Consider the following 24713-nt stretch of genomic DNA (forward strand, 5'->3'; position numbering starts at 1 on the left):
CGTACCTGGGGGGTGTCTATAGTATGCCTGTAAAGGGGCGCATGTTTCCTGTGTTTAGAACAGTCTGACAGCAAAATGACATTTGGAAGGAAAAAACTCATTTAAAACTACCCGCGGCTATTGCATTGCCGACAATACACATAGAAGTTCATTGATAAAAACGGCATGGGAATTCCCCACAGGGGAACCCCGAACCAAAATAAAAAAAAAAAAAATGATGTGGGGGTCCCCCTAAATTCCATACAAGGCCCTTCAGGTCTGGTATGGATATTAAGGGGAACCCCAGCCAAAATTAAAAAAAAAAATTGACGTGGGGTTCCCCCTAAATTCCATACCAGACCCTTCAGGTCTGGTATGGATTTTAAGGGGAACCCCGCGCCAAAAAAAAAAAAAAAAACGGCGTGGGGTCCCCCTAAAAATCCATACCAGACCCTTATCCGAGCACGCAACCTGGCAGGCCGCAGGAAAAGAGGGGGGGACGAGAGTGCACCCCCCCCCTCCTGAACCGTACCAGGCCACATGCCCTCAACATTGGGAGGGTGCTTTGGGGTAGCCCCCCAAAACACCTTGTCCCCATGTTGATGAGGACAAGGGCCTCATCCTCACAACCGTGGCCGGTGGTTGTGGGGGTCTGCGGGCGGGGGGCTTATCGGAATCTGGAAGCCCCCTTTAACAAGGGGACCCCCAGATCCCGGCCCCCCCCTGTGTGAAATGGTAAGGGGGTACTTACCCCTACCATTTCACTAAAAAACTGTCAAAAATGTTAAAAATGACAAGAGACAGTTTTTGACAATTCCTTTATTTAAATGCTTCTTCTTTCTTCCTTCATCTTCTTCTTCTTCTGGTTCTTCTGGCTCTTCTGGTTCTTCCTCCGGCGTTCTCGTCCAGCATCTTCTCCGCGGCGTCTTCTATCTTCTTCTCCTCGGGCCGCTCCGCACCCATGGCATGAGGGGAGGCTCCCGCTCTTCTCTTCATCTTCTTCTCTTCTTCATCTTCTTCTTCATCTTCTTCTTCTTCTTCTTCTCTTCTTCATGTCTTCTCCGGGCCGCTCCGCAGCCATGCTGTGGCATGGAGGGAGGCTCCCGCTGTGTGACGGCGTCTCTTCGTCTGACGGTTCTTAAATAACGGGGGGCGGGGCCACCCGGTGACCCCGCCCCCCTCTGACGCACGGTGACATGACGGGACTTCCCTGTGGCATTCCCCGTGACGTCACAGGGAAGTCCCGTCAAGTCACCGTGCGTCAGAGGGGGGCGGGGTCACCGGATGGCCCCGCCCCCCATTATTTAAGAACCGTCAGACGAAGAGACGCCGTCACACAGCGGGAGCCTCCCTCCATGCCACAGCATGGCTGCGGAGCGGCCCGGAGAAGACATGAAGAAGAGAAGAAGAAGAAGAAGAAGATGAAGAAGAAGATGAAGAAGAAGATGAAGAAGAGGCCGGGATCTGGGGGTCCCCTTTGTTTTACTCCATGCCACAGCATGGCTGCGGAGCGGCCCGGAGAAGACATGAAGAAGAAAAGAAGAAGATGAAGAAGAAGATGAAGAAGAGAAGAAGATGAAGAGAAGAGCGGGAGCCTCCCCTCATGCCATGGGTGCGGAGCGGCCCGAGGAGAAGAAGATAGAAGACGCCGCGGAGAAGATGCTGGACGAGAACGCCGGAGGAAGAACCAGAAGAGCCAGAAGAACCAGAAGAAGAAGAAGATGAAGGAAGAAAGAAGAAGCATTTAAATAAAGGAATTGTCAAAAACTGTCTCTTGTCATTTTTAACATTTTTGACAGTTTTTTAGTGAAATGGTAGGGGTAAGTACCCCCTTACCATTTCACACAGGGGGGGGCCGGGATCTGGGGGTCCCCTTGTTAAAGGGGGCTTCCAGATTCCGATAAGCCCCCCGCCCGCAGACCCCCACAACCACCGGCCACGGTTGTGAGGATGAGGCCCTTGTCCTCATCAACATGGGGACAAGGTGTTTTGGGGGGCTACCCCAAAGCACCCTCCCAATGTTGAGGGCATGTGGCCTGGTACGGTTCAGGAGGGGGGGGGGTGCACTCTCGTCCCCCCCTCTTTTCCTGCGGCCTGCCAGGTTGCGTGCTCGGATAAGGGTCTGGTATGGATTTTTAGGGGGACCCCACGCCGTTTTTTTTTTTTTTTTTTTTGGCACGGGGTTCCCCTTAAAATCCATACCAGACCTGAAGGGTCTGGTATGGAATTTAGGGGGAACCCCACGTCAATTTTTTTTTTAAATTTTGGCTGGGGTTCCCCTTAATATCCATACCAGACCTGAAGGGCCTTGTATGGAATTTAGGGGGACTCCCACATCATTTTTTTTTTTAAATTTTGGTTCGGGGTTGCCCTGTGGGGAATTCCCATGCCGTTTTTATCAATGAACTTCTATGTGTATTGTCGGCAATGCAATAGCCGCGGTAGTTTTAAATGTGTTTTTTCCTTCAAAATGTCATTTTGCTGTCAGACTGTTCTAAACACGGGAAACATGCGCCCCTTTACAGGCATACTATAGACACCCCCCAGGTATGAAATTTAAAGGGATATTACACTTTTATTGTTTGACTTTAAGCATTATTAAAATCACTGCTCCTGAAAAAACGGCCGTTTTTAAAACTTTTTTTTGCATTGATTCATGTCCCCTGGGGCAGGACCCAGGTCCCCAAACACTTTTATTGACAATAACTTGCATATTAGCCTTTAAAATTAGCACTTTTGATTATTCATGTTCGTGTCCCATAGACTTTAACGGTGTTCGCGTGTTCGAACGAATTTTTTTCCTGTTCGCATGTTCTGGTGCGAACCGAACAGGGGGGTGTTCGGCTCATCCCTATAGCAGAATGCCCAAATGTCCTCAAATGTGTACAGTGTGTATTTATATCTTTGTATTCAGATACTTCTTACCTGTCCAGTGGGCTGCCAATAGTGTAACTAAGGAGGGGCTGTTCAAAGTAATACCCATTATTTAGGCATTCATCTCTCAATGAAGTGAAGAGGGTTACCTGTCCAAGATTTCCACACCCCCCATAATGTTAGAAATGGCCCATGGGGGGGGGGGGATATGATAGGTGTACCTTATACTTTGGCCTTGTTAAATTCCCCTTAATAAATGCTATCTGGAGGTTGCCCCATAATGTTTGTGTCTAATCTGCTTGCCATGTTTGAGAGTAAAAATAGTAATGTTTATTGTTTTTTCCTCAACAGTTTCCTTCCACGCCACAGGAATGGCAGACTGTGGCCTCCCACTTTGCCGAGCGGTGGGACTTTCCTAACTGCGGAGGGGCAATTGATGAGAAACACATCCACATCGTCACACCACCCAACTCGGGGTCGTACTATTATAATTACAAGGGGTTTAATAGTATAGTGATGTTGGCGGTGGTGTCGGCTAATTACGACTTCTTGTATGTGGACGTGGGGAAGAATGGCCGGATGTCCGATGGTGGAGTCATCGCCCAGACGGAGTTCTACAGGCGTCTCCAGAATGGCAGCTTGGACTTGCCAGCTCCAGAGGACAATGTTGAAGGACTCCCATTTGTGTTTGTTGCTGATGAAGCATTTGCGCTGGGGGACCACCTGATGCGGCCATTCCCGATGAGGACCCTCACCCCGGAACAGAGGGTTTTTAATTACCGGCTGGCCAGAGCCCGAAGAGTGGTGGAGAACACATTTGGAATCCTGGCCAGCCGGTTCCGCCTATTTCTGACACCTATCCATATGGCGGAGTATAAACTGAACCATATAATACTTGCGTGCTGTGTTCTCCATAACTTTTTACGGAAACATTCGGCCAACTATGCTGGCTCAGTTGGGCCTGAGGCTGGAATCCTACATCAAACCACACTGACGGCGCTTGAAAGTGGCCGTCCTGGCTTGCCCTCCCTGAGCGCCCATGATGTCCGGTTACGCTACCTGGAGTTCTTTGCGGGTAGGGGGGCTATCAATATGCCAGACAATATGTGAAGCCTTTTTCAAATATAAAAAAAAAAAAATCTTTGTGGACATTTACTGCTTGTGTTTGTTTGAGCTGACCCTGACAGAAATGTGTGGAGTCCAGAAAATGTTGTGATTGTGTAACCTTATACAAAGCACTGTTGGCTGTTATTTACTAAATGCAAAAACACATTTCACTACAAGTGCACTTGCAACTGCACTGAAACTGCACTTGTAGTGCAAAGTGGATTTGCCCTTAGGAAATAACCCCCATTTTCTCATAAAACAACAATTACATCACCCCAAAAGTGTTGTAGCATTGAGACAATAATCCACGCATTCTTGATTAACAATCTTTTTAATACCTGCACAATCACATGTGCATTTACCAAAGGTTTTGCTGACAAACCAACATGTTTGTTGTATAACAATTTTTGTGGTGGCATTATCCCAAATCAAAATGTCCATTTTATAGAAAACAGGCCTGTGTAAAACCAACAAGAAAGATACAAATCTTGATCTTACAAAGTTCACATTTGGTAGAACTTGAAGGCAATATCAGACATGAGTATTTAGGAACTGTGTTTGATATAGCGTTCAGATGGGGAGAAGTCACCCCAGGAAAAGCCAAATTTGGAAGATGCACACAAATTTCCCAATGTCAACATGTGCTACCTGCCATCACGGGGGATCAAGGGATGTGTTTTGGGGGCGCAAGCCCTTCCTCACCGCTACTTTATTATTGAGGAAGGGGTTGCACCCCCAAAACGTGTCCATTGATCTCCCGTGATGGCAGATAGCACATGTTGACAAACTGTGTGCATCCTCCAAATTTGGCTTTCGAAAAAATCACAAAAACATTTAGCACATTGTAGCACACAAAAGAAGAAAGTGATTTGGAGGGGTTTTAAACTCGCCCCAAAACATCAATGATGTTTTTATATTTTGGAATAACATCATTGATATTTTGCTTGATGATTTCCAATTGTAAATTACACCCCATGATCTCCCCGATCAGGATCTGGGCACTTTCGGATGTGAAAGGATCTTCATCCACAACCTCACGATCACCTAAAAAGAGAGGAACCCCAAAATAAATTTGGTTTAAAAAAAATGCCGCCATCCATCTCTTATCTGAGCCTGTGGTCGCAGACACTCACCTGTTGTGGTGACTAGTTCCACCACGTCTTCATCCTCCTGCTCAGCTTGTGTTGGGGGGATTTCACCTTCTTCCAGAAGGGGGGGGGCTCTGGTCTCCTCAGATGAGGGGTGTCCTCCGAGTCTTTTCTCCCCTATGTCAAACAAAAATGGTATAATTAGCACACAGATATTTAATGTCAGAACTATAAAGATGAAACATTGCTTGGAAGTGGGGTACAATTATCTATTTTAGCAGAGTTCCAAGATGTAATTTTTTTAATGCCCTTTGTCAACCTGCAATACTTTACCTGTTTAGTACAATCTTCACAGATGGAGACCCCCTATAGTATACACTGGAGCACCTGTGTGGCCCCCCTAATTAAAATGGTGTTCTTTTGTCCCACACTAGAGCTCCAGTGTCCAGATGTGAAAACAGCTGCTGAGTGTCCTCTCCTTACAAAGAATCTAGTTTGCATTTCTTTCTAGTAACAAAGCCATCTACACAACCCAATTCTTTTAAGACAAGTATAGGGCGTCAAAATGGTGGCCAAATGCATATGGGCTAAACAATGGTATTTTATATTTGGAACGAAAAATGTTTGATCCGAACGAATAATGTGCCCATGAACATGAAAGTTGCCATTTTAAACTGTACAACAGTTCCTAAAAGCACATGAAGCAGCACGAACGTAATAAACACAAAAAGAATAGGAACACAGCACAACTACTTACTTTTTTGCAGCACTCTCCGGATCTTTTGGTACTGCTCATGTTCTCGTAATTTCAGGTCCGACCACCGCTTCCTGAGCTGATCTTTCGATCGTCGTACCCCGAATTTCCGGTGCAGACTCCTGACCACTTTCGCCATGATCTTGGCCTTTCAGACATTGGGGTTGGGGTAAGGCCCATACTTTCCATCATAGTCGGACTTCTTCAGGATGTCCACCATTTCCAACATCTCCCCAAAGGACATATTTGAGTCCTTAAATCTCCTTCTGGATCAGGACGTTTCAGGCTCCGGCCTTTCCTTCTCCTCCTCCTCGTTGCTCCAATTATCACGATCATGCTGTCTATCCGCCATGTGCTCTTCCCCCACTGCGCCGAACGAAAAGGGGCGGGGAATAGACTAGAAAGAACGTCAGGGGCGGGCGGAGTTATACGCATGCGCAGTGTGTATAAAGCGTAACACACGTGCGTCTTACGTACGATCTGTGAGCGGAGGAAGGAGCATCGGAGACGCCGATCGTGATAACGAAGGTAAGATCTAAACTTGCGCCTATACTGCTTCGAAATGGAAGCCTATATTGTAACAAGATTAGGGGAGTTTTGCCTGACATTAGGGTTTGTCTTGTGTTGTGTCTTGCAGAGAAAATGGATGGGTTCAATGACCACAATTTCCTGCCCCTGTTCATAGACAAGTACAGGGAGCTGCCCTGTCTGTGGCAGGTCAGACACCCCCACTATAACCACAAACAGAAGAGGCAGGCAGCGCTGGAGAAACTGCTGGAGTTGGTGGTCCCCACAGCAACCATCCCCTATTTAAAAGCTAAAATTGGTGGCCTGAGGAGCACTTATCTTAGGGAGCGCAAGAAGGTCACGGATTCCCAGAGATCAGGAGCTGGAGCAGATGACGTTTATGTCCCCAGGCTGTGGTACTATGAGAGACTGCGATTTCTGTCAGACCACACTGAAGTCAGGGAATCCCTCTCTACTCTTCCTTCCACTCTTCCTTCCACCCCAGCTGAGGCTTCCGATATCCAACCTGGGCCTTCCAGCCAGGAAGAAGTGGAGGAGCCCAGCTGGAGCCAGGTATAGCATTCTTCTACAGATTTCAGGACAATAAATAAATTATGTTTACTAGATGTTATTATTGATCACTAATTGCTGATTGAAAAAAGTGTTTTACATATCAATAGACAGTAGTGGGCACCCAAAATTGGGACAAAAATGAAAAATGCTGGGCTCAGAAGGATAGTCTGTTATATTTGTTAACATTCAATTTGCAGCAGTCAGGAGGTGAAAATTGTGTGATTGATGAAAACAATACTAAAACTATGTCCCTTTTTCATACACAGGAAGACCTCAGCCAGGAGGAGGTTGTGGAATGTGGCAGTCAGGAGGAGGCGGGGATTAGTGGCAGCCAGGAGGAGGCGGGGATTAGTGGCAGCCAGGAGGAGGTGGGGCTAAGTGTCAGCCAAGAGAAGCCTGGGACCAGTCGCAGCCTGACTGAGTCTCAGGTCCCTCCCCTCCGCCTTCCATACAAAAGGGCCAGGAAGGCCACTCCGAGTCCCATGCAGGATTCAGCGTACAGGCTGATCCAGGAGGCTTCTGCGTCCCTACGAGGCTTCCCCAGTCCTAAAGAGGCCTTTGCCTGCATGGCTGCCACCAAATTGCAGGGCATGCAGGAGGGTCAACGCAAGCTCTCTGAGGACCTGATTTATAAAGTCCTACGTAAGGGGTTGAGTGGGGAACTAACACCCAAGACGGATGTCATTGAGATCGACGATCCTCCTCCTCCTGCTGCCACAACTCCACCACCACAGCCACAGCGTGGAAGGAAGCGTGGAAAGAAGACCAAAGAGTGATGACCCTGGGTTCAGTCTGGTCTGACAGAAGATGCAGTCTGTCGTATGACCACAGCCTAGGGACACAGATGTCATCTGCTGCTTTCCGGATCTCTGGGACTTCTGGACCACACTGCCCTCCCTTAGATAAGGACTCCTCGGGCCACCAATTTTGCTTTTAAATAGTTGATGTCTGCCCTGGGGGTCCAAGGCTTCACCCACTTCTGCAGTTTCTTCAGCTTTGCCTCCCTCTTTGTTTAGTTGTGAGCCCTTAATAACATTTTTTTAGGTAAATTATACTCTCCTGTGTGTGTTTTCATCCAAAAAGGACAGCTTGTTGGTGACGATTCAGGTACATTTCTAAAGTACAATGTGAAATTAACAAGGGACAACAACACCAAACAATCTCCTACAGATTAAATATAACAACATATCAATGGTGTTGTGGGAACTTGTCACAAAAAACACACACAAACATTTTCGGGAGTACAAATCAAAATCGCAAAAAAAAAAAAAAAATAGAAACACAAAAAAAGAATCTACATTAAAGCCAAAAAAAAAAAAATATACGAAAATATGTTGTCAGATGTGAGAAATCAAAATATATTGAGGGAATCCCGATAAATAGTAACGAAATAAGTTTGTGAGAAGTGTGTGTGAATATGAGCAGCAAAACTACTTAATTCTTGTCACATTATAAAGAAGAAGAGAGTGCGCTATATTAAACCATTTTGAACATTGAGGCGTGACGAAAGTGCTGTATCCATTGCGAACGCTAAGTTTACCAGAACGAGCTGTCCCGTCTCGGAATTTCTTCTGAGCATGCGTGGCACTTTGTGCGTCGGAACAGGCCACACACAGTCGGAATTGACGCGATCGGATTTTGTTGTCGGAAAATGTTATCTCCTGCTGTCCAACTTTGTGTGTCGGAAAATCCGATGGAAAATGTCCGATGGAGCCCACACACGGTCGGAATTTCCGACAACACGCTCCGATCGGACATTTTCCATCGGAAAATCCGACCGTGTGTACGGGGCATTAGTTTTTTCTGTATGCTACTAGGGTAATCAGAACTGCATCCTACTGGGCTCATTTGGATGAATGATATATACCCACTTGCTATTACCTTTTTCACTAGTACTTAATTTTGGTTGATCCAGGCAAACTCTTGTTAATTTTTTTTAATGACACCACAGCTGCATGTCAGTATAGGATTGGCTTATTCAAATAGCTGACTTTGCCAATAAAACATTCTACCAACGTAGTTTAGGCTACAAGGCTCAAACATTTTACTACAGAAGACTGAATATTCTGCAGATGACTGTTAAATAGATAGATTATGGATTCCATCTGTCCATTTCACTTCTGTTCCATTATATACTGCATAAAGCAGTGGCCAGAAATCATTTTCCAGAAAGCTCAATAAATAAAAAAAAAAAATAAACTGTTTTAGGTCACTGCGGGAATAATCGCCAAAAGGATTTAAAATAAGAAAAAAAAAGGTAAAAAAATGCAAATATTAATATCTCTATGATAATGTGAAGATAAAATGCATTAAATTTACTTGAAGTGTTAAACTATCCATTAAAGACTTACATAATTATGTTCAAAGCACAGTGTAATAATTGCCTGTAAGCCTTTATTTATGGTTAAATGGCATGCAGAGCAGCACAAGCTAGCCCATAAACCACAGCACTTAACTCTCTTTAACTGCATACACTTATGATTAGGCCATATTTCTTGCAACACTACAAAGAAACAACAATTCTGCTATATCCAAGAATCAAACTCTGCCACTGGAAGAAAGCATTAAAATATGCACATTTCCCTTTGCTATACCAGTACTTCCTAAACTCAAATTTCCTTATTTGCAAAAGAAAAAAAAATACTATTCAATGAGAATAGAATCAACCTTATTCCACCCACTATGGAGAAAAGGAAAAAGTGTTCGTAGGGGTAAATTCCCATAAAACATTGTCAATCCCCAACACTGTTTCACAGAATGATTTAAGTTACTGCAGCTGAAAACATCTATATAAGACCCCTTTCACGCTGGGGCGGTTTGCAGGCGTTATTGCGCTAAAAATAGCGCCTGCAAACCGCCCCTAAACAGCCTCGGCTGTTTGTTCAGTGTGAAAGCCCGAGGGCTTTCACACTGAAGCGGTGCGCTGGCAGGAGAAGAAAAAATCTCCTGTCAGCCGCTTCTTTGGAGCGGTGAAGGAGCGGTGTATTGACCGCTCCTGCCCATTGAAATCAATGGGACAGCGCGGCTATACCGCGGTAATACCGCGGCTATAGCCGCGCTATACGAGGGGTTTTAACCCTTTTTCGGTCGCAAGCGGGGGGTTAAAACCGCACTGCTAGCGGCCGAATACCGCGGTATAACAGCGCTAAATATAGCGCTGTTTTACCGCCGACGCCCCCTACCGCCCCAGTGTGAAAGGGGCCTAAGTCTATTTCCTAAAGATAAATTCAGAGCACAAAAAAAATAATCTGAATATATTTCCCATTAGCCACAATAAATATACATCCACTGTGTGGGCACTAAATGCCTTTGCAAACCCAGATATTGCCTTTCAAAAGCAGCAGTGACATCATTAGACAAATTTAGACTATAGACTAGACTAATTTTTGGTTATTTGGAGATTAAGGTGTGACCAAATATTTGAATAACAATAGTAACAAATTTTGTTGAAATTCATTTTGTTTTGTTTAATTTATTTGTTTTCTAATGAATTCACAATTTTTGGAACGATTAGAATTCAAATTGATTGAATTGTGATCCACATTTTGTGTGAAGAACAGCTGATTAAGGAGTGGGACAGCAAGCTGGCCCCTCATCAGCTGTCAGTGAATTTCACCACTGACTGCTGAGTATAAACAAAAGAAAAAAACTGCCGGCAATTAAAAATTTAGGGAGGAAAAAAAACAGCATGGGGGGCCCCCCAAAATCCATACCCTTATTTAAGCATGCAGCCCCAGAAGGTCAGGAAAGGGGGGGGGTGAGCGAGCACCCCCCCAAACCATACCAGGCCACATGCTTTTAAATAAAGCACCTTGTCCCCATGTTGGTGTGGACAAGGGCCTCTTCCCCACCACCCTTGCCCGGTGGTTGTCGAGGTCTGTGGGTGGGAGAGCTTATCGGAATCTGGAAGCCCCCTTTACCACTACACTATTCACCAAAAAGTGCTCAAAGGGTTAATAAAAACAAACTGGTTTTGTCAAGTCCTTTTTAAAAAAAAAAAAAAAACGCCGACCCAAAAAAAAAAAAAAAAGAAAAAAGCTGCCCGTCGAACACAGCGGTTTCTGTCCAGGGACACAGCCGTCTGACAGGTAAACATAGGGGCGGAGGTTACCTGGTGATGTCACTGGGTAGCCTCCGACCTTATGTTTACCTGTGTGAGAACAGTCGTGCTCGACAGGCTTTTTTTTTTTTTTTTCTTGAGACAGCATTTATGTTTTTTTTCTTCTTTTTTACATAAAGGACTTGTCAAAAACGGTTGTTGTGTTTTTACTAACTTTTACTTTTTTATGGTGAATGGTAAATGAGTAGGGGGGGGGCAGGATCTGGGGGCTTGTTAAAGGGGGCTTCCTAATTCCAATAAGCCCCCCGCCCACAGACCCCCACAACCTTTGCTGAGGGTTGTGGGGGAAGAGTCCCTCGTCCCTGAGGCCCCCTTACCCCAAAGCACCCCTCTTCCTGTTGAGGGCATATGGCCTGGTATGGTTCAGGAGGGGGGGGTGCTCGCTTGTCCTACCCCCCTTTCTGGCCTGCATGCTCAGATAAGGGTCTGGTATGGATTTTGGCGGGAACTAATGCCAGTTTTTTTTTTTTTAATTTTACTGTGGGGTTCCCCTTAAAATCCACACTAGACCCAAAGGACCTAATATGGATGGGGTGGGGACACGCACGTTTTTCTTTTTCTGAATTTGTAATTGCCGAAAATTCTTTTATTTACATTCAGCTGTCAGTGGGGAAACTCACTGACAGCTGATGAGTCAACTTTGTTAAGGAAGCAGTGGCCGGCCCACTCCTTAACAACCAGCTATTCTTCACAATGGATTTGAATAGGTCGATCGATTTTCAGTCATTTTGAATTCTAATTGTTCAGAAGATTTGAAATTCGTTAGAAAATGAACAAACAGAATTAAACTAAACAAAACTAAATACATTCCGAAAGGAATCAACAAAACGAAATTAGTAAAATGATGAATCTATCTGAAACTAAACAAATATTTCCGTTCTGCCAATGTCTAGACCTTATTACTATGCTGAGAGCAAAGCTGTGGGAGGGACACAGCAGGCTCTACCCACTACAGGCTGGCTGCGGAAAACTACAGGAGGGGGCAGAGACAAGACCAGTCATCCTGCACAAGGAGAGAGGGCAGCAGTGACTGGTCTTCATACATACAGTAGTGGTGAAGCATCACACTGGATGACTGCATTTCTGGAGGAAATACACAAAGCACACCAAGATTCAAGGGACAATACAAAAGACAAATGTATATAGAGGATATTTAATTATCCCCAAGTTATTCGGGTTTATTGAAATTTGTTTTGCACATTGACACCAAGATTGTTGAACTTTTAACTTTCCAATGCACCTTATGCAAATATATTTTTCTTGACTTGGTATTACTAAATATGCTGTGTTGCATTGGCTATTTTAGTGATTTTTATAGCATAAATATATGGAATGATGATCATGTATTGCATTAAAAGAAGCTAGACTTCCCCTATTCTTATGCTAATGCATTCATTTGGTTTCATGTATGTCTGCATACAGTTGATTTTAAACATTCTTATATCCGTTTAGTGTTTTGATGACAATATTCCCTCTCAGTCTAAGTCTTGGAGAGAAACCCACACACGGGCGGACTTTTCAGCATCAAACGTCAGACGGTCTTTCAAACAGACTTTCGGACGACCGGACTTGCCCACACACGAACGGACTAAAGTCCATTCGAAAGTCCGTTGGTATGAACGTGATGACGTACGAAAGGACTAGAATAAGGAAGTTCATAGCCAGTAGCCAATAGCTCCCGGACTTGAGTCCGTCGGAAAAAGATATGAAACATGTTTCAAATCTAAAATCTAAAATCCGTCTGATTTTTGACAGAAAAAGTCCCCTGAAGGTCCGATGAAGCCTACACACGGTCGCATTGTCCAACGGATTCGTTTCGTCGGACCAGTCCGGTCAAAAAGTCAGCCCGTGTGTACACGGCATAAGCCTTGGAAAATGTGCTCTGGTGAAATTAAGTGTTTTTTTTTTTTCCAGTATGTGGTTGATGTTCACAGCTTACATTAAATGAAATCATGTTATGGTCACTACTACTGAGATGTTATTTTATACGAATGACAACCTTATGGCAAAGGAGAGGGAGAATAATAACTCAGATAAGTTTAAAAAGTGGACTTTAAAAGGATAGATGAAACAATGTTACGGTCAGACAAACTTAACAAAGAAACTGTAGATGGTACATAGTAAGCCACACCTTGGACAAAAGCTCTGACCAAGGAATGGGAAGCTAGCAGTCTCTGCAAAAGTATTGTTAAGCGAAAACCTGACCCTTAATGGTCCTCGGGCCCAGGATTTATCTAAGCCTGACTTGTAACACCAGGTAATGTATCCTTTCCAGGTGTGGTGATAAACCCTGCTGGTAGGAATGACCTCAGGAGTGTTTTGGTCTTAATCCAAACCCATCAAAGTTATCCTGCCAGGAAGCTGTCACTGCACACTGCCAGGCATAAGCAACTTGTACATGTGCAGCTGTGAGGCAGGGAATGCCTCAACAGCTTAAGATTGGAGGCGTGCAGTGACAGCTTTCTAGTGGGATAGCTCAGATGGGTATGGACTAGTATCCAGACACACCTGAGCTCATCCCTACATGCTGGAAAAGAGCTTTCTGACCTTCAGCAGGGTGGGGGCCATTAAATATGAAAAGTATCCTGTTCTTCAGGATCTGGGGTACAATAGCCAATCTGTTCAAGCCAGCAACCATGGGGAAGGATGGAAAATGGGTCTCTGAGAAAGAAGGTCCAGGCGATAAAGTAGAACCAATAGAGGGTCTGTTAGGAGTCTGACCCATGTGGGCCCCCTGGGCCGATTTTGTACAGTAAGACTCACCTGGATGCCTTCCTGCTCTATCCTTCAATGCAGACTAGGTAGAAGTTTGAGAGGGGGAAATGCATAAATGGGATAGAAGTGACCCACCGTGTCACAAGTGCACCGAATCACTGGATAAAATACCCAAGCTCTACTGCTGGTGATGCTGTCCAAGGCTGAAAACCGGTGCTTGTGGCTGGGATGGGTAGTCCCTCAGTACTTCTAGCGTTGATAGATATAAGCGGACAACTCGGTAGACTCAAACGTTGAAAATCTTTATGCTATGACTAAGGCCACAGCAGCCGTTCGCATTAGTTTGTTTTACTTGATGTACTTGTATAGCCAATAAAGATTTTTAATGTTTGAGTCTACCAAGTTGGTGGGTTAGATCTAGCAACATGACGGCATCCATCCAGATTGACCTTAGTAGGCATAAAAAACAAGACAAGCTCTTTAATTCTCCAATGAATTCCTCTAGAGGGTCTTTTCTCAATTTCTGATAGGTAGAGAAATGTGATAGCTAACAATGAGCTTCACAAATGTAATCGGTCTTGTTTAATATGGCATTTCCTCTCCCCTTATCAGCTGGCTTGATTATGATGTTGTTGTCTTTTAAAGCTATTAACTATTTAGTGCACAGAGACAAACTTTAGGTGTGCTCAGGGTTAGAGCAGAGCACATGTCATTTTGCTGACTAAAATTGAAATTTTAATTGTAGAAGACCATAAGCCCACCAGAAACAGAAGAGCTCAGGGGCTGAGGAAAACCAGAAACTTTCCAAAGTACACTAAAAGCCTGCCAGTAATGACCACTGTATATATGAAGCACATAATAAATGTGTTAATGGTATGTTTAGTAATATATAGGCAGACTTAATGGAACTACATTCGGGGTCTGGAGAAAAGGAAGGGGTTACCACTCTTGGCCTCACAGAAATGGTAAGTGATATTTATAATTAAATAAAAAATGTAAAAAGTCACATTATCACTGGATAGTATTACACCTAACCTATTTAACAATCTTACCCGTCCATTACTGATCACAGCCATTTGTCCAGGCAATAATTTGAGAACTTCATGACAATATAACTTTTGAGTCCGAAGTATGTCCAACCCGAGTGTATTATACTTTTTCTCAAAGGCATCACTATCCATTTCCTGAAAAAAAAAAAAAAGTAATAACAAATGTTCATAAGATGCCGCTAAAAAGTAAAAGAAGATTCATAGCAAAACTGTGTTTCTGTGGTATTGTGCAGGTCAGTAATTAAAAAGGACAGAGATGCTTGAAGTTGTATTTTTTCGATAAAGCTATAAGTTGCGATTACTGTGCTGTAACCCCTCCGTGTATTCAATATTGATTATTTTGCTGATTTCTTTGGGGACACACTTGGCTATGTGCATAGATAACGGTTTGTCTGCTGGTGCTGTCTACCTTCTAAACTCTGTATTTTTTTCCCATTGTGGTTGTGCACTGCTGGACATTGGTCTAGAGCTCATTTCTTCTCTAGCCGTCTCTGTTTTCCCCATGTTGGTAAGATATGTCCACACTCTCAAGAGTATGCTATCATAGCAAATAAGAGGTTGGCAATCTGCAAGATAGAGTAGGAACTGGACAGAAAGCAATCACTTTGATGCAGCTGGTCAGATTGAACATGTTTTGCAATACAGAACTAAGAATCCCCACTTTTAAAAAACAAGCATAACATTTAAGAATCATACCTCTTTAGTATCTTGTGTTGTGTATATGGAAGCTGTTAAGGACCAGAATACTCATATCTCCATTTCTACTGCATAGTGCATGTCAGTACTGAAAAATGGCAGGGATGCCTGAAGTTGCTGTATTTTTTTTTTATAAATTATTTATTTAAAGTAGGACTGTATGCAATTTTTTTTTATTATTTTGGATAGAGTAAGAGAAGGTTATAACCTGTCAGAATCTTTTAAATCCATCTGTGTCCTATTGTGAAGATTTCCCTTCACTTCTTGTCCCATAGCCAAATCAGTAAGTGAGAAGAATTCCCTGAAAATTAAGGGAATTCCTTGGGGACCCCAGGGTCACCAGAACTAGTGGCCCCATTGGAAGATTTCCCTTCTATTACTTTTCTGGGTACAAACCAAAATTTGGGATTTTCTTTTACTTTCACTTTCAATGTTAATGGTAAACAGGACAAATAGAGAGGGTGAATCTCCTCAACGGGGACACAGACGGCAATAAAAACTAACAGCTCTTCTCCACTCTATCCAAAACTAAAAAAAAAAGTTTTGCCCTTAGGTCAAGTATTACAATTAGATACAGTGAAAAAATATGTTATGCCACAGTATTCCAACGAAAAAAACTGATGAAAAGTTCCAACACAATAAAGACAGGATTTGCATTTATGCAAAAGTAAAAACAGATGATACAAAATAACCCTGACATTTCAAATACACAGGTAGTCGAGTGTCATGATCTAACTTTATATAAAGATGAAAAATTATGCTTTTGTACCATCAGAGAGATTTGTGGAAAGCAAGGGTGGTGGGTACTCTATACCATCGCAATAAGATTTTAAATCCTGACTCCCGTATCTTATTGACTCTAGATGATTTGTGGGCGAAGTATAGAATATTGTCTCTTTGAGCAGTCCTGATGAACACCCATACATCTCTCTCCCACTTGAGAAGGTATGGAGGAACAAGTTCTGATGGTGGTTGACTTATCAACTTGTATGAGCAAGAGAGCATAGTTCATGGGTGAAGAATCTAGGCATTTGTTCAAATGGGGAAGGGACCACTGATAACTCTTGGGGAGGGTCTGTCATAGCCAGAATGGCAGGAACTATCTTCCATCCAGATGAATTGAGAAAGTGTTGAATCCCAAATGTACCCGAGAGTAGTAAGGGCTGAAAACCTTGATACTCTGTTCCCACAAGAAAAGAGGGATGGCCAATGATGGGGGAGTAATAGGAAAGTTCAAAATTTGTCTCAAGCTAATCTTTCCCAATTGTTGCAAGAAAGGGCGGAAAATTTAAGGAGAAGGTCTCATCTAAGGATGAGCTCCGGCGTGTTCGCATGGCGCACGTGCCGAGCCCGCCAGGAAGTCGGCACGGCGCAGCGCTAATCACAGGCAGGGAGACATTTCCCGATCTCTGCAGCCGCACATCGGGAAATGTCTCACTGCTTGTGATTAGCGCTGCGCCGTGCCGACTTCCTGGCGGGCTCGGCACGTGCGCCATGCGAACACGCCGGAGCTCATCCCTAGTCTCATCTAATAGGATTTTTATTTTAACTCCAAGGTACGTTATATAAACAGGAATAAATTCTGGACAGCAGCACTCGTAGATTTGCCTTGTTTATTTAAAAGTTCACATCAAATTCAAAGGTAACAGCGGACAGGAAAAGAGCTGACGTTTCGCACCAACGTTAGTGCTTACTCATAGTCATAGTCTATGAGTAAGCACTAACGTTAGTGCGAAACGTCAGCTCTTTTCCTGTCTGCTGTTACCTTTGAATTTGATGTGAACCTTTAAATAAACAAGGCAAATCAACGAGTGCGGCTGTCCAGAATTTATCCCTGTTTATCGCTACTAGCAATAAGCCAGCACCTTATGAACCAAGAAAGATTTACCTCTTGTCTGTTTAATGCTCCTGGAACGGTGATATCTCTCCAAGGTACGTTATATAGACAGAAGGCCTCCAAAAAGGGAAACTGCTGTAGAGCACAAAGGGGTTTTGGAAGAACATTAATTGAGACCTTTAGGCTTAATTTTGTAATTGGATAGAATACCATATTCTTCTAAGGCTCTCAATGGGTTCAGGAGGACATTTCAAGATGTGTGAGGAAGAGGAGGAAATCATCCACAAACCCAGCCATCTTATGATCTGCGGAGCCTTTGTGTTCAAACCTTGGATGTATGGTACATAACAGCTTCAAAGACAGGATAAAGATTAGAAGGAAAGCATGTCTGGTTCCATTGCTCAAGTTAAAGTAATCAGAAAATGTTTATTTTACCCTAATCGCAGAGGAGGGACACAAGTATATTGCATCCAGCCAGTAGGACATGTGCGTGCCCAGGCCAATATGTTGCATGGTTGATGTAAAAAATGACCAGTCCTCGCTGTCAAATGCCTTTTCGGCATCTGCAGATAACAAGATTGTACGGTATTTCCTCGTATGAGCAAGGTGGATTTGATTTTTTTTATTATCAATTTTTACTGGATTTTCACAATACAAAAAAGTATGTCATACAATAAACCAGAAAAGTGTGAAGATTCACTGTAATAAGGTGACACAGAGTAGATGTTTTGAAGAAGGTCCCAAGATTTACAAAATATAGGATTGAAAAGGCACATAACATATAACTAGGGCCGAAACAACCAATTAATTGACAACTAATTGATTATGAAAATAGTTGTCAACTATTTTCATAATCGATTAATCGGCCAGCTGATTAGTTGGCCTGCATACAGAATGCATTATTTGTTTATAAATCAGGAAATACAGTGAAGCACACATGCAGCTCAGTACACCATCCATACATGTCAGTAAGTGCCTAAGAACTTGAGAATGTGTGAGGAGCAATGCTTCATGGGACATGTAGTCCTAGCAGGAAGTGTGTGGTTCTAAAGGCAGAAGTTTTTTTTTTTTTACTTTGCTATAGGTGCACTTTATACTATACTTTGCAGCTTGCTATTGGGGCACTATGAAAGCTGTAGGAGCCAGAAGCATTGATGGGGGACCCCAGAAGAGAATCATGGCTTCTCTGTGCAAAACCAATGCACAGAGCAGGTAAGTATAACATGTTTGTTTAAAAAAAAAAAAAAAAACACTTTAAAAGACTCTGTGCAGGGAAGATCTGAACCCAGAAAAGGTGGAGGCTGATAGACTGCAGGTAATATAAGGCATTACAATTACAAAAGTAAAAGTAAACTTTTGCCAGTATTGTGCATTATATTTAAAATGATCATGAAAAAAAAGTCTCAGTTTTCAGTACTACTTTGATAAAAAAAAAAAAAAACTGTATCTCCCTTCCACCCTTTATATAGCTTCATGTCTGACTCCTAGTTAAAATGCCCATATATCCTACTCCTGGGTGTATTTATTATTTTATATATATATATATATATATATATATATATATATATACACACACACACATATATACATATATATATATACACATATATACACACCAATACTTAAAATACTTTAATTTTAGCTGCCTCGGAGGGGACAGGGAGGGGGGGCAGGACGAGCGCCGTCAGATTACATACAGCGAGAATCTCCTGTTTACTTGGCGGCATCTGTAATAAGAAGTCCCGTCTCTTGGGCCGCCTTTGGACCACTGTTCTGGTCATAGGAGATTCTCACTGTATGTAATCTGATGGCGCTCGTCCTGTCCCCCTCCCTGTCCCCTCTGGGCTGCAAATGGGCATCGATTAAGCTGCACTGATGGCAATGGTGAGGCTGCTGCATTGATGGCAATGGTGAGGCTGCATTGATGTGGACTGATGAGGCTACATCGATGGCACTTGTGAGGCTGCAGATGGGCATTGATGGCAATGGTGAGGCTGCAGATGGGTACTGACCCTTATTTTGCTTCAAAGTTCCTTATTTAAAATTTAAGGGTTTTTCCTGAAACTTCCCTCTTAAAATGAATGTGCATGTTATACGCCGATAAATACAGTGTATATGTATGTATATATGTATATATATATATATATATATATATATATATATATATATATATATATATATACACACACACACAGAGACATGATGGGACTTGTACTTCTGCAACAGCTGGAGGGCCACAGGTTGAGCACCCATGGTGTAAATGAACCCCTTATAGTAGTTATATGCTCTTTTTGTACCATAAAGGGCTACATTTTAGTTTTTTTTAACCCCATTATGACAGGTGATACAAAAAAAAAAAAAAAAGCATGCTGCTACTTTTAAACATCTTAGGCCTGGTTCACACCAATGCATCTTTTGGTGCTTTTTGCAGAAACGCACTGCAGTTCATTTAACATGGTTTCCTATGGGACATCTATGCTTTTTTTCAGCCGCTGTGTATTTGGAAAGGGTCAAGGACTTTTTTCAACGCAAAACGGTGCTTTTTTTTGCTTTTTGGGTTCAATAGACTTTAATGAAGAAGCTGCGGAAAAGCATGTAGTGCGCTGTTACCGCGATTTGCATTTTTTCATCTGCCCAACAACAAACTGGGCAAAAAAAAAGCATTAAAAAATAGAAAAATGCAAATTGCAGCAAAAACGCACAGCAAAAAGCACCCCAGAAAAGGATCAAAATCAAACTGCATAGATGTGAACCGAGCCTTATGCTGGCCATACACATATTGATTTTCGGACGAGAATCGTTATTACGAAAAATCTTTGTACATTTGCTGAATGAAAGAATGTCGCTTGAAAATTTCTCTTGCTTTTCAGTTTAAAAATTAATGTAATTTCTGAACAAAAAACACATACACTATCTGGATCAAAAATAATTAAAGTGGCGCTCAATCTAAAAATTAAATTAGGAATGTACAACAACCAAGTAAAAATGGAATTTCATAACAGGAAATCCAATAAATACTAATGTCCAAAAAATCATTAATCTTCCATCACATTGGGTAACTCAAGACCAAGACGAATCAAAGTTATTACAATAAATGGATCCAAGATAGACCAATTTGTCCCAAAAAACAACCATTAATGGAGCCTCAAGAGGGTGAGTAAGAAAAAATTTCAAATAACATATGAATATTCCTAAAGAACTCATCAAATAAATAAAGTGCCTAACTGAAATCAATGACACAATAATGTAAATAAATAAATATCATGAACCAAACTGATGTAGAAAAGACCCATAATAAGTGAATGAATAAATATACAATAAATTAATGTGAATAGTGCAACATATAACGTACACATAAATAATATACGACACTTAACAGATGTGAAAAATAAAAAAATGAACACATGGAGACAGATTCACACTGGTAAACTGTGGCATTCTGAGAGTGGAGGATTCAGACAGGAAACCTATTCAACAACATACCATTAAGGAGATCGTGGATTAGAAGGGATCATTATTATTTATCTGTAAGGCTGTTTTCGTTCAGCCCTGAGGTGAGAGGCTGGGGGAACTACACCTGGATTCAATACACATATGTTTGAGTGCGGACACTGGGTATCTTGGATGAATCTATCTCTCACCCAATTTTAATGGTCACCAATCTGGATTGTATTGTCTATGGGACTGGATATTTTGTGACACTTTATTTTTCACTCAATTTTTATCGCCACAATCTGGATTTTATGTTCTATGGGACTTATTTGTGTGACACTTGATTTTTCACCTTTTTTACATGTAGCGTTTTTTAAAAAATATGTATATTTTTTTATTTTTACATCAGTTTGGTTCATAATATTTATTTATTTACATTATTGTGTCATTGATTTCAGTTAGGCACTTTATTTATTTGATGAGTTCTTTAGGAATATTCATACGTTATTTGAAATTTTTTCTTACTCACCCTCTTGAGGCTCCATTAATGGTTGTTTTTTGGGACAAATTGGTCTATCTTGGATCCATTTATTGTAGTAACTTTGATTCGTCTTGGTCTTGAGTTACCCAATGTGATGGAAGATTAATGATTTTTTGGACATTAGTATTTATTGGACTTCCTGTTTTGAAATTCCATTTTTACTTGGTTGTTGTACATTCCTAATTATTTAATTTTTAGTTTGAGCGCCACTTTATTTTTGATCTACTTTTTGTTGTGGGAACACTCTTATGCCCCGTACACACGGTCGGATTTTCCGATGGAAAATGTCCGATCGGAGCGTGTTGTCGGAAATTCCGACCGTGTGTGGGCTCCATCGGACATTTTCCATCGCATTTTCCGACACACAAAGTTGGAGAGCAGGAGATAAAATTTTCCGACAACAAAATCCGTTGTCGGAAATTCCGATCGTGTGTACACAAATCCGACGGACAAAGTGCCACGCATGCTCAGAATAAATAAAGAGATGAAAGCTATTGGCCACTGCCCCGTTTATAGTCCCGACGTACATGTTTTACGTCACCGCGTTTAAAACGATCGGATTTTCCGACAACTTTGTGTGACCGTGTGTATGCAAGACAAGTTTGAGCCAACATCCGTCGGAAAAAATCCTAGGATTTTGTTGTCGGAATGTCCTAACAAAGTCCGACCGTGTGTACGCCCTATTATGGTGGCAGCTTTATCATTTACCTTCCTTTTTTGCTTTGATTATTGGTCTGCGATTCGTGGTTTGCGCATTAGTACTCATTATTATTTGACATACACTATCTGAAAATTCCTTTGACCAAGTTTTCTATTGTGCGCCTTCGAATTTTCCCGTCACTGTGGTCAAAAACGAACGTCAATTTGACCCCACTAACAATTAGAAAATCAACAAATGTTCTTAAAATTTAAGAAAGACATTATTTTTGTATGGCCAGCATAAGTGACAGCAGGCGCAGGTAGCTTTTATCAAGTCACCTGCCTATGACAAGGTAGTCTGTCATATATAATAGATTGCAGTTCTGTCTGAAAATACACAAAACACTCTTTCTTTTTTTTTTAAATAAAAAATGTGATCTCTGAGTCTGATGATATCATAAAGTTGGTTATTTACATTTACCACTGCATATTAGATATTTAAGAATAAATTGCCTTTTATTTTAAACTTTACATATTAACAAAATTAGACACTAGGCTTTTTTTAAGGTTATTATCCAATTAATCAAAACAATAATTGGTCAACTAATTATGAAAATAATCGTTAATTGCAGCCCTACATATAACCCACTTCAAGAGTATACATTGAGAGCTATATGGAAATTGGCAATATGAAGAATTGAACGCCATGCTTAGAGGATCTGAAATATTAGGCATGAGGGCTACAAGTCATTGAGTAAATAATTACACTCTTGAGACAATAAGAAGCGGTAGATGAAGAAGCTTGGAAACATTTGTTGTAGATGGGAAGGGGTCTTGTACCATCTAGCTAGAAATTTGTAGGATGTTCCTTGAAATCGGATGCTGATGGATGGGGGGAATCCCACCTCAAGTTCTTTAATAAAGTACAGGGATGGTCACAGACTGAGTCCCCAGTATAAGCTTGTGCATGAGAGAGAGGTGTCTAGACTCCAGATTCGCTTTGCACATGAATTCAAACAGGGAACGGGAAATGGTCACCCGTATGTTGGACAAGCGTTTACTCACAAAGTCACGTAATTGCCGGTACCTCCATGTATTCATTGGGAAAGTCCCATCAGAAAGTCACAATGTTTCAGGGATAGGAGCTGCCCACAAGGGGCGAATTTGGCACAGGAGATGTCGCCATGCCCAAGTTTAGAAAAGGTGTATATGCTCTCCCGGTAAGAAAGGGTTGTCAACGTCAGGGTCATCAATGTCAGAGGAGATGTCCAGTCTTTTACAATGAAACAAAACAAAATATTACAGCGCACACATGCAAAAAAGACATTTACCTCCTGCAAGGCTATTTAAAACACCTAGACATTTTCAAAAAACATTATCAAAATACGGGGATTTGGTCACACCATATTGCTATATGGTGCTTAAGCCCACTTACTGCGACAAAGTACCCCATGGTTAGTGGGTCCTACGCTATCCATAGAATGGGAGATCCTGCTTCTCTGAACCATGGGAGCCATACACTCCTCTATATGGGAGAACTAAAGGTCTCCACCTATGACACAAGTGGACATTAATGAGAGGCACTGATGAGGGAGTAGGGTGCTCCTGCCCAAAAGGATTTGGTCAGAATCCATACAAAAGACAAACAAGATATTTGGGGGGGGCACACCCTAAAAGATTAAAGATGGTGCATCTTTTAGGGTGTACCCCCCTAATATCTTGTTTGTCTTTTACAATGAGACCCATCCTTGCCTGAGGAACAGTGGTGCCAATTCAATATCAGCACTAAGGCCATGGCTTGGGGTAGAGAGCCACATCAGTTGGGCCCAATACACTATCAGATTTATGTCTATGTAATAAACTGTATGCCATTCTTGGGTGTTTCCCATGCCACACAAATGTAAATAAGGCTCTGTTCAAGAATCTGAAGAAAACCTGTGAGAGGGTGCGTCAGGGCAGGGCCCAGCACTTCCTTCTATGAGCTGGTCGATTACTCCATTGAATTCCGTACACTGGCAGCAGAGGTTGCTTGGAACAATGAGGCTCTCGTTGCAGTTATGTGTGGTGCTTTATCTTGACGATATCCTCATATTTTCCAAGTCCCTGGAGACCCACCACACAGATGTCTGCCGTGTGCTTCAGAAACTAAGAGAGAACAATCTCTATTGTAAATTTTCCACTGCTAGTTTTTCGATGAACCCAGAGAAACTTTCAGCAGTCCTACAGTGGCCCTGACCCGTGGGTTTACGTCCTGCAGCGTTTTCTTGGTTTTGCCAACTATTAACAGATGTTTATTCGTAACTTCTCGTCTCTGGTCAAGCCCCTCCGGAGTCCATTAAGGCCTTTGAAAGTCTCAAGGCTGCCTTTTTAGTGCATAAGTCCAGTGTTCATCAAAAGTGCTTTTATCATGCTCCTTAAAAGCAGTGCAGAACATATAGCATGCTTCAGTGCTTTTCCAGTGTTCCCCAAAAGCCTATGCGCTCACCTCAGAGCGTGTGACACAGTACCTAAACTATGCCAAAACACGCTTGGGAGCCACTCCTGGGCTCTAACGATATGCAGGTGATGAAATCCAACTCGCTCAATCTGTATACAGGGGCATGATGGGTATTCGGGGCGTAGGATCGGCTCACGGGGCGCTCTCTCTCTCCCAGGTTCATTCAAACAGGGCCCCGCACAGCAGTGACGCTGCGAAATCACACGCTGCTCCAAGACATCTGCTCCGAGACATCAGGATGTCTCGGAGCAGCGTGTGATTTTGCAGCGTCACTGCTGTGCGGGGCCCTGTTTGAATGAACCTGG

The 24713-nt window shown here is 42.4% G+C and overlaps 1 protein-coding gene across 2 annotated transcripts in view; it reads right to left on the reverse strand.

The window, feature by feature from the left end:
• UGGT2 (UDP-glucose glycoprotein glucosyltransferase 2) overlaps window positions 1-24713 on the reverse strand; it is a 670166-nt gene that overhangs the window by 295407 nt on the left and 350046 nt on the right. For both annotated transcript variants that reach the window (XM_073614383.1, XM_073614382.1), the window contains exon 22: window positions 14770-14901. In XM_073614383.1, coding sequence (XP_073470484.1) covers window positions 14770-14901 — 132 coding nt within the window. The remainder of the gene's footprint in view (window positions 1-14769; window positions 14902-24713) is intronic.

The sequence above is a fragment of the Aquarana catesbeiana genome, linkage group LG02 (genome assembly GCF_042186555.1).
Source record: "Aquarana catesbeiana isolate 2022-GZ linkage group LG02, ASM4218655v1, whole genome shotgun sequence".
In the NCBI taxonomy this organism is placed as follows: domain Eukaryota; kingdom Metazoa; phylum Chordata; class Amphibia; order Anura; family Ranidae; genus Aquarana; species Aquarana catesbeiana.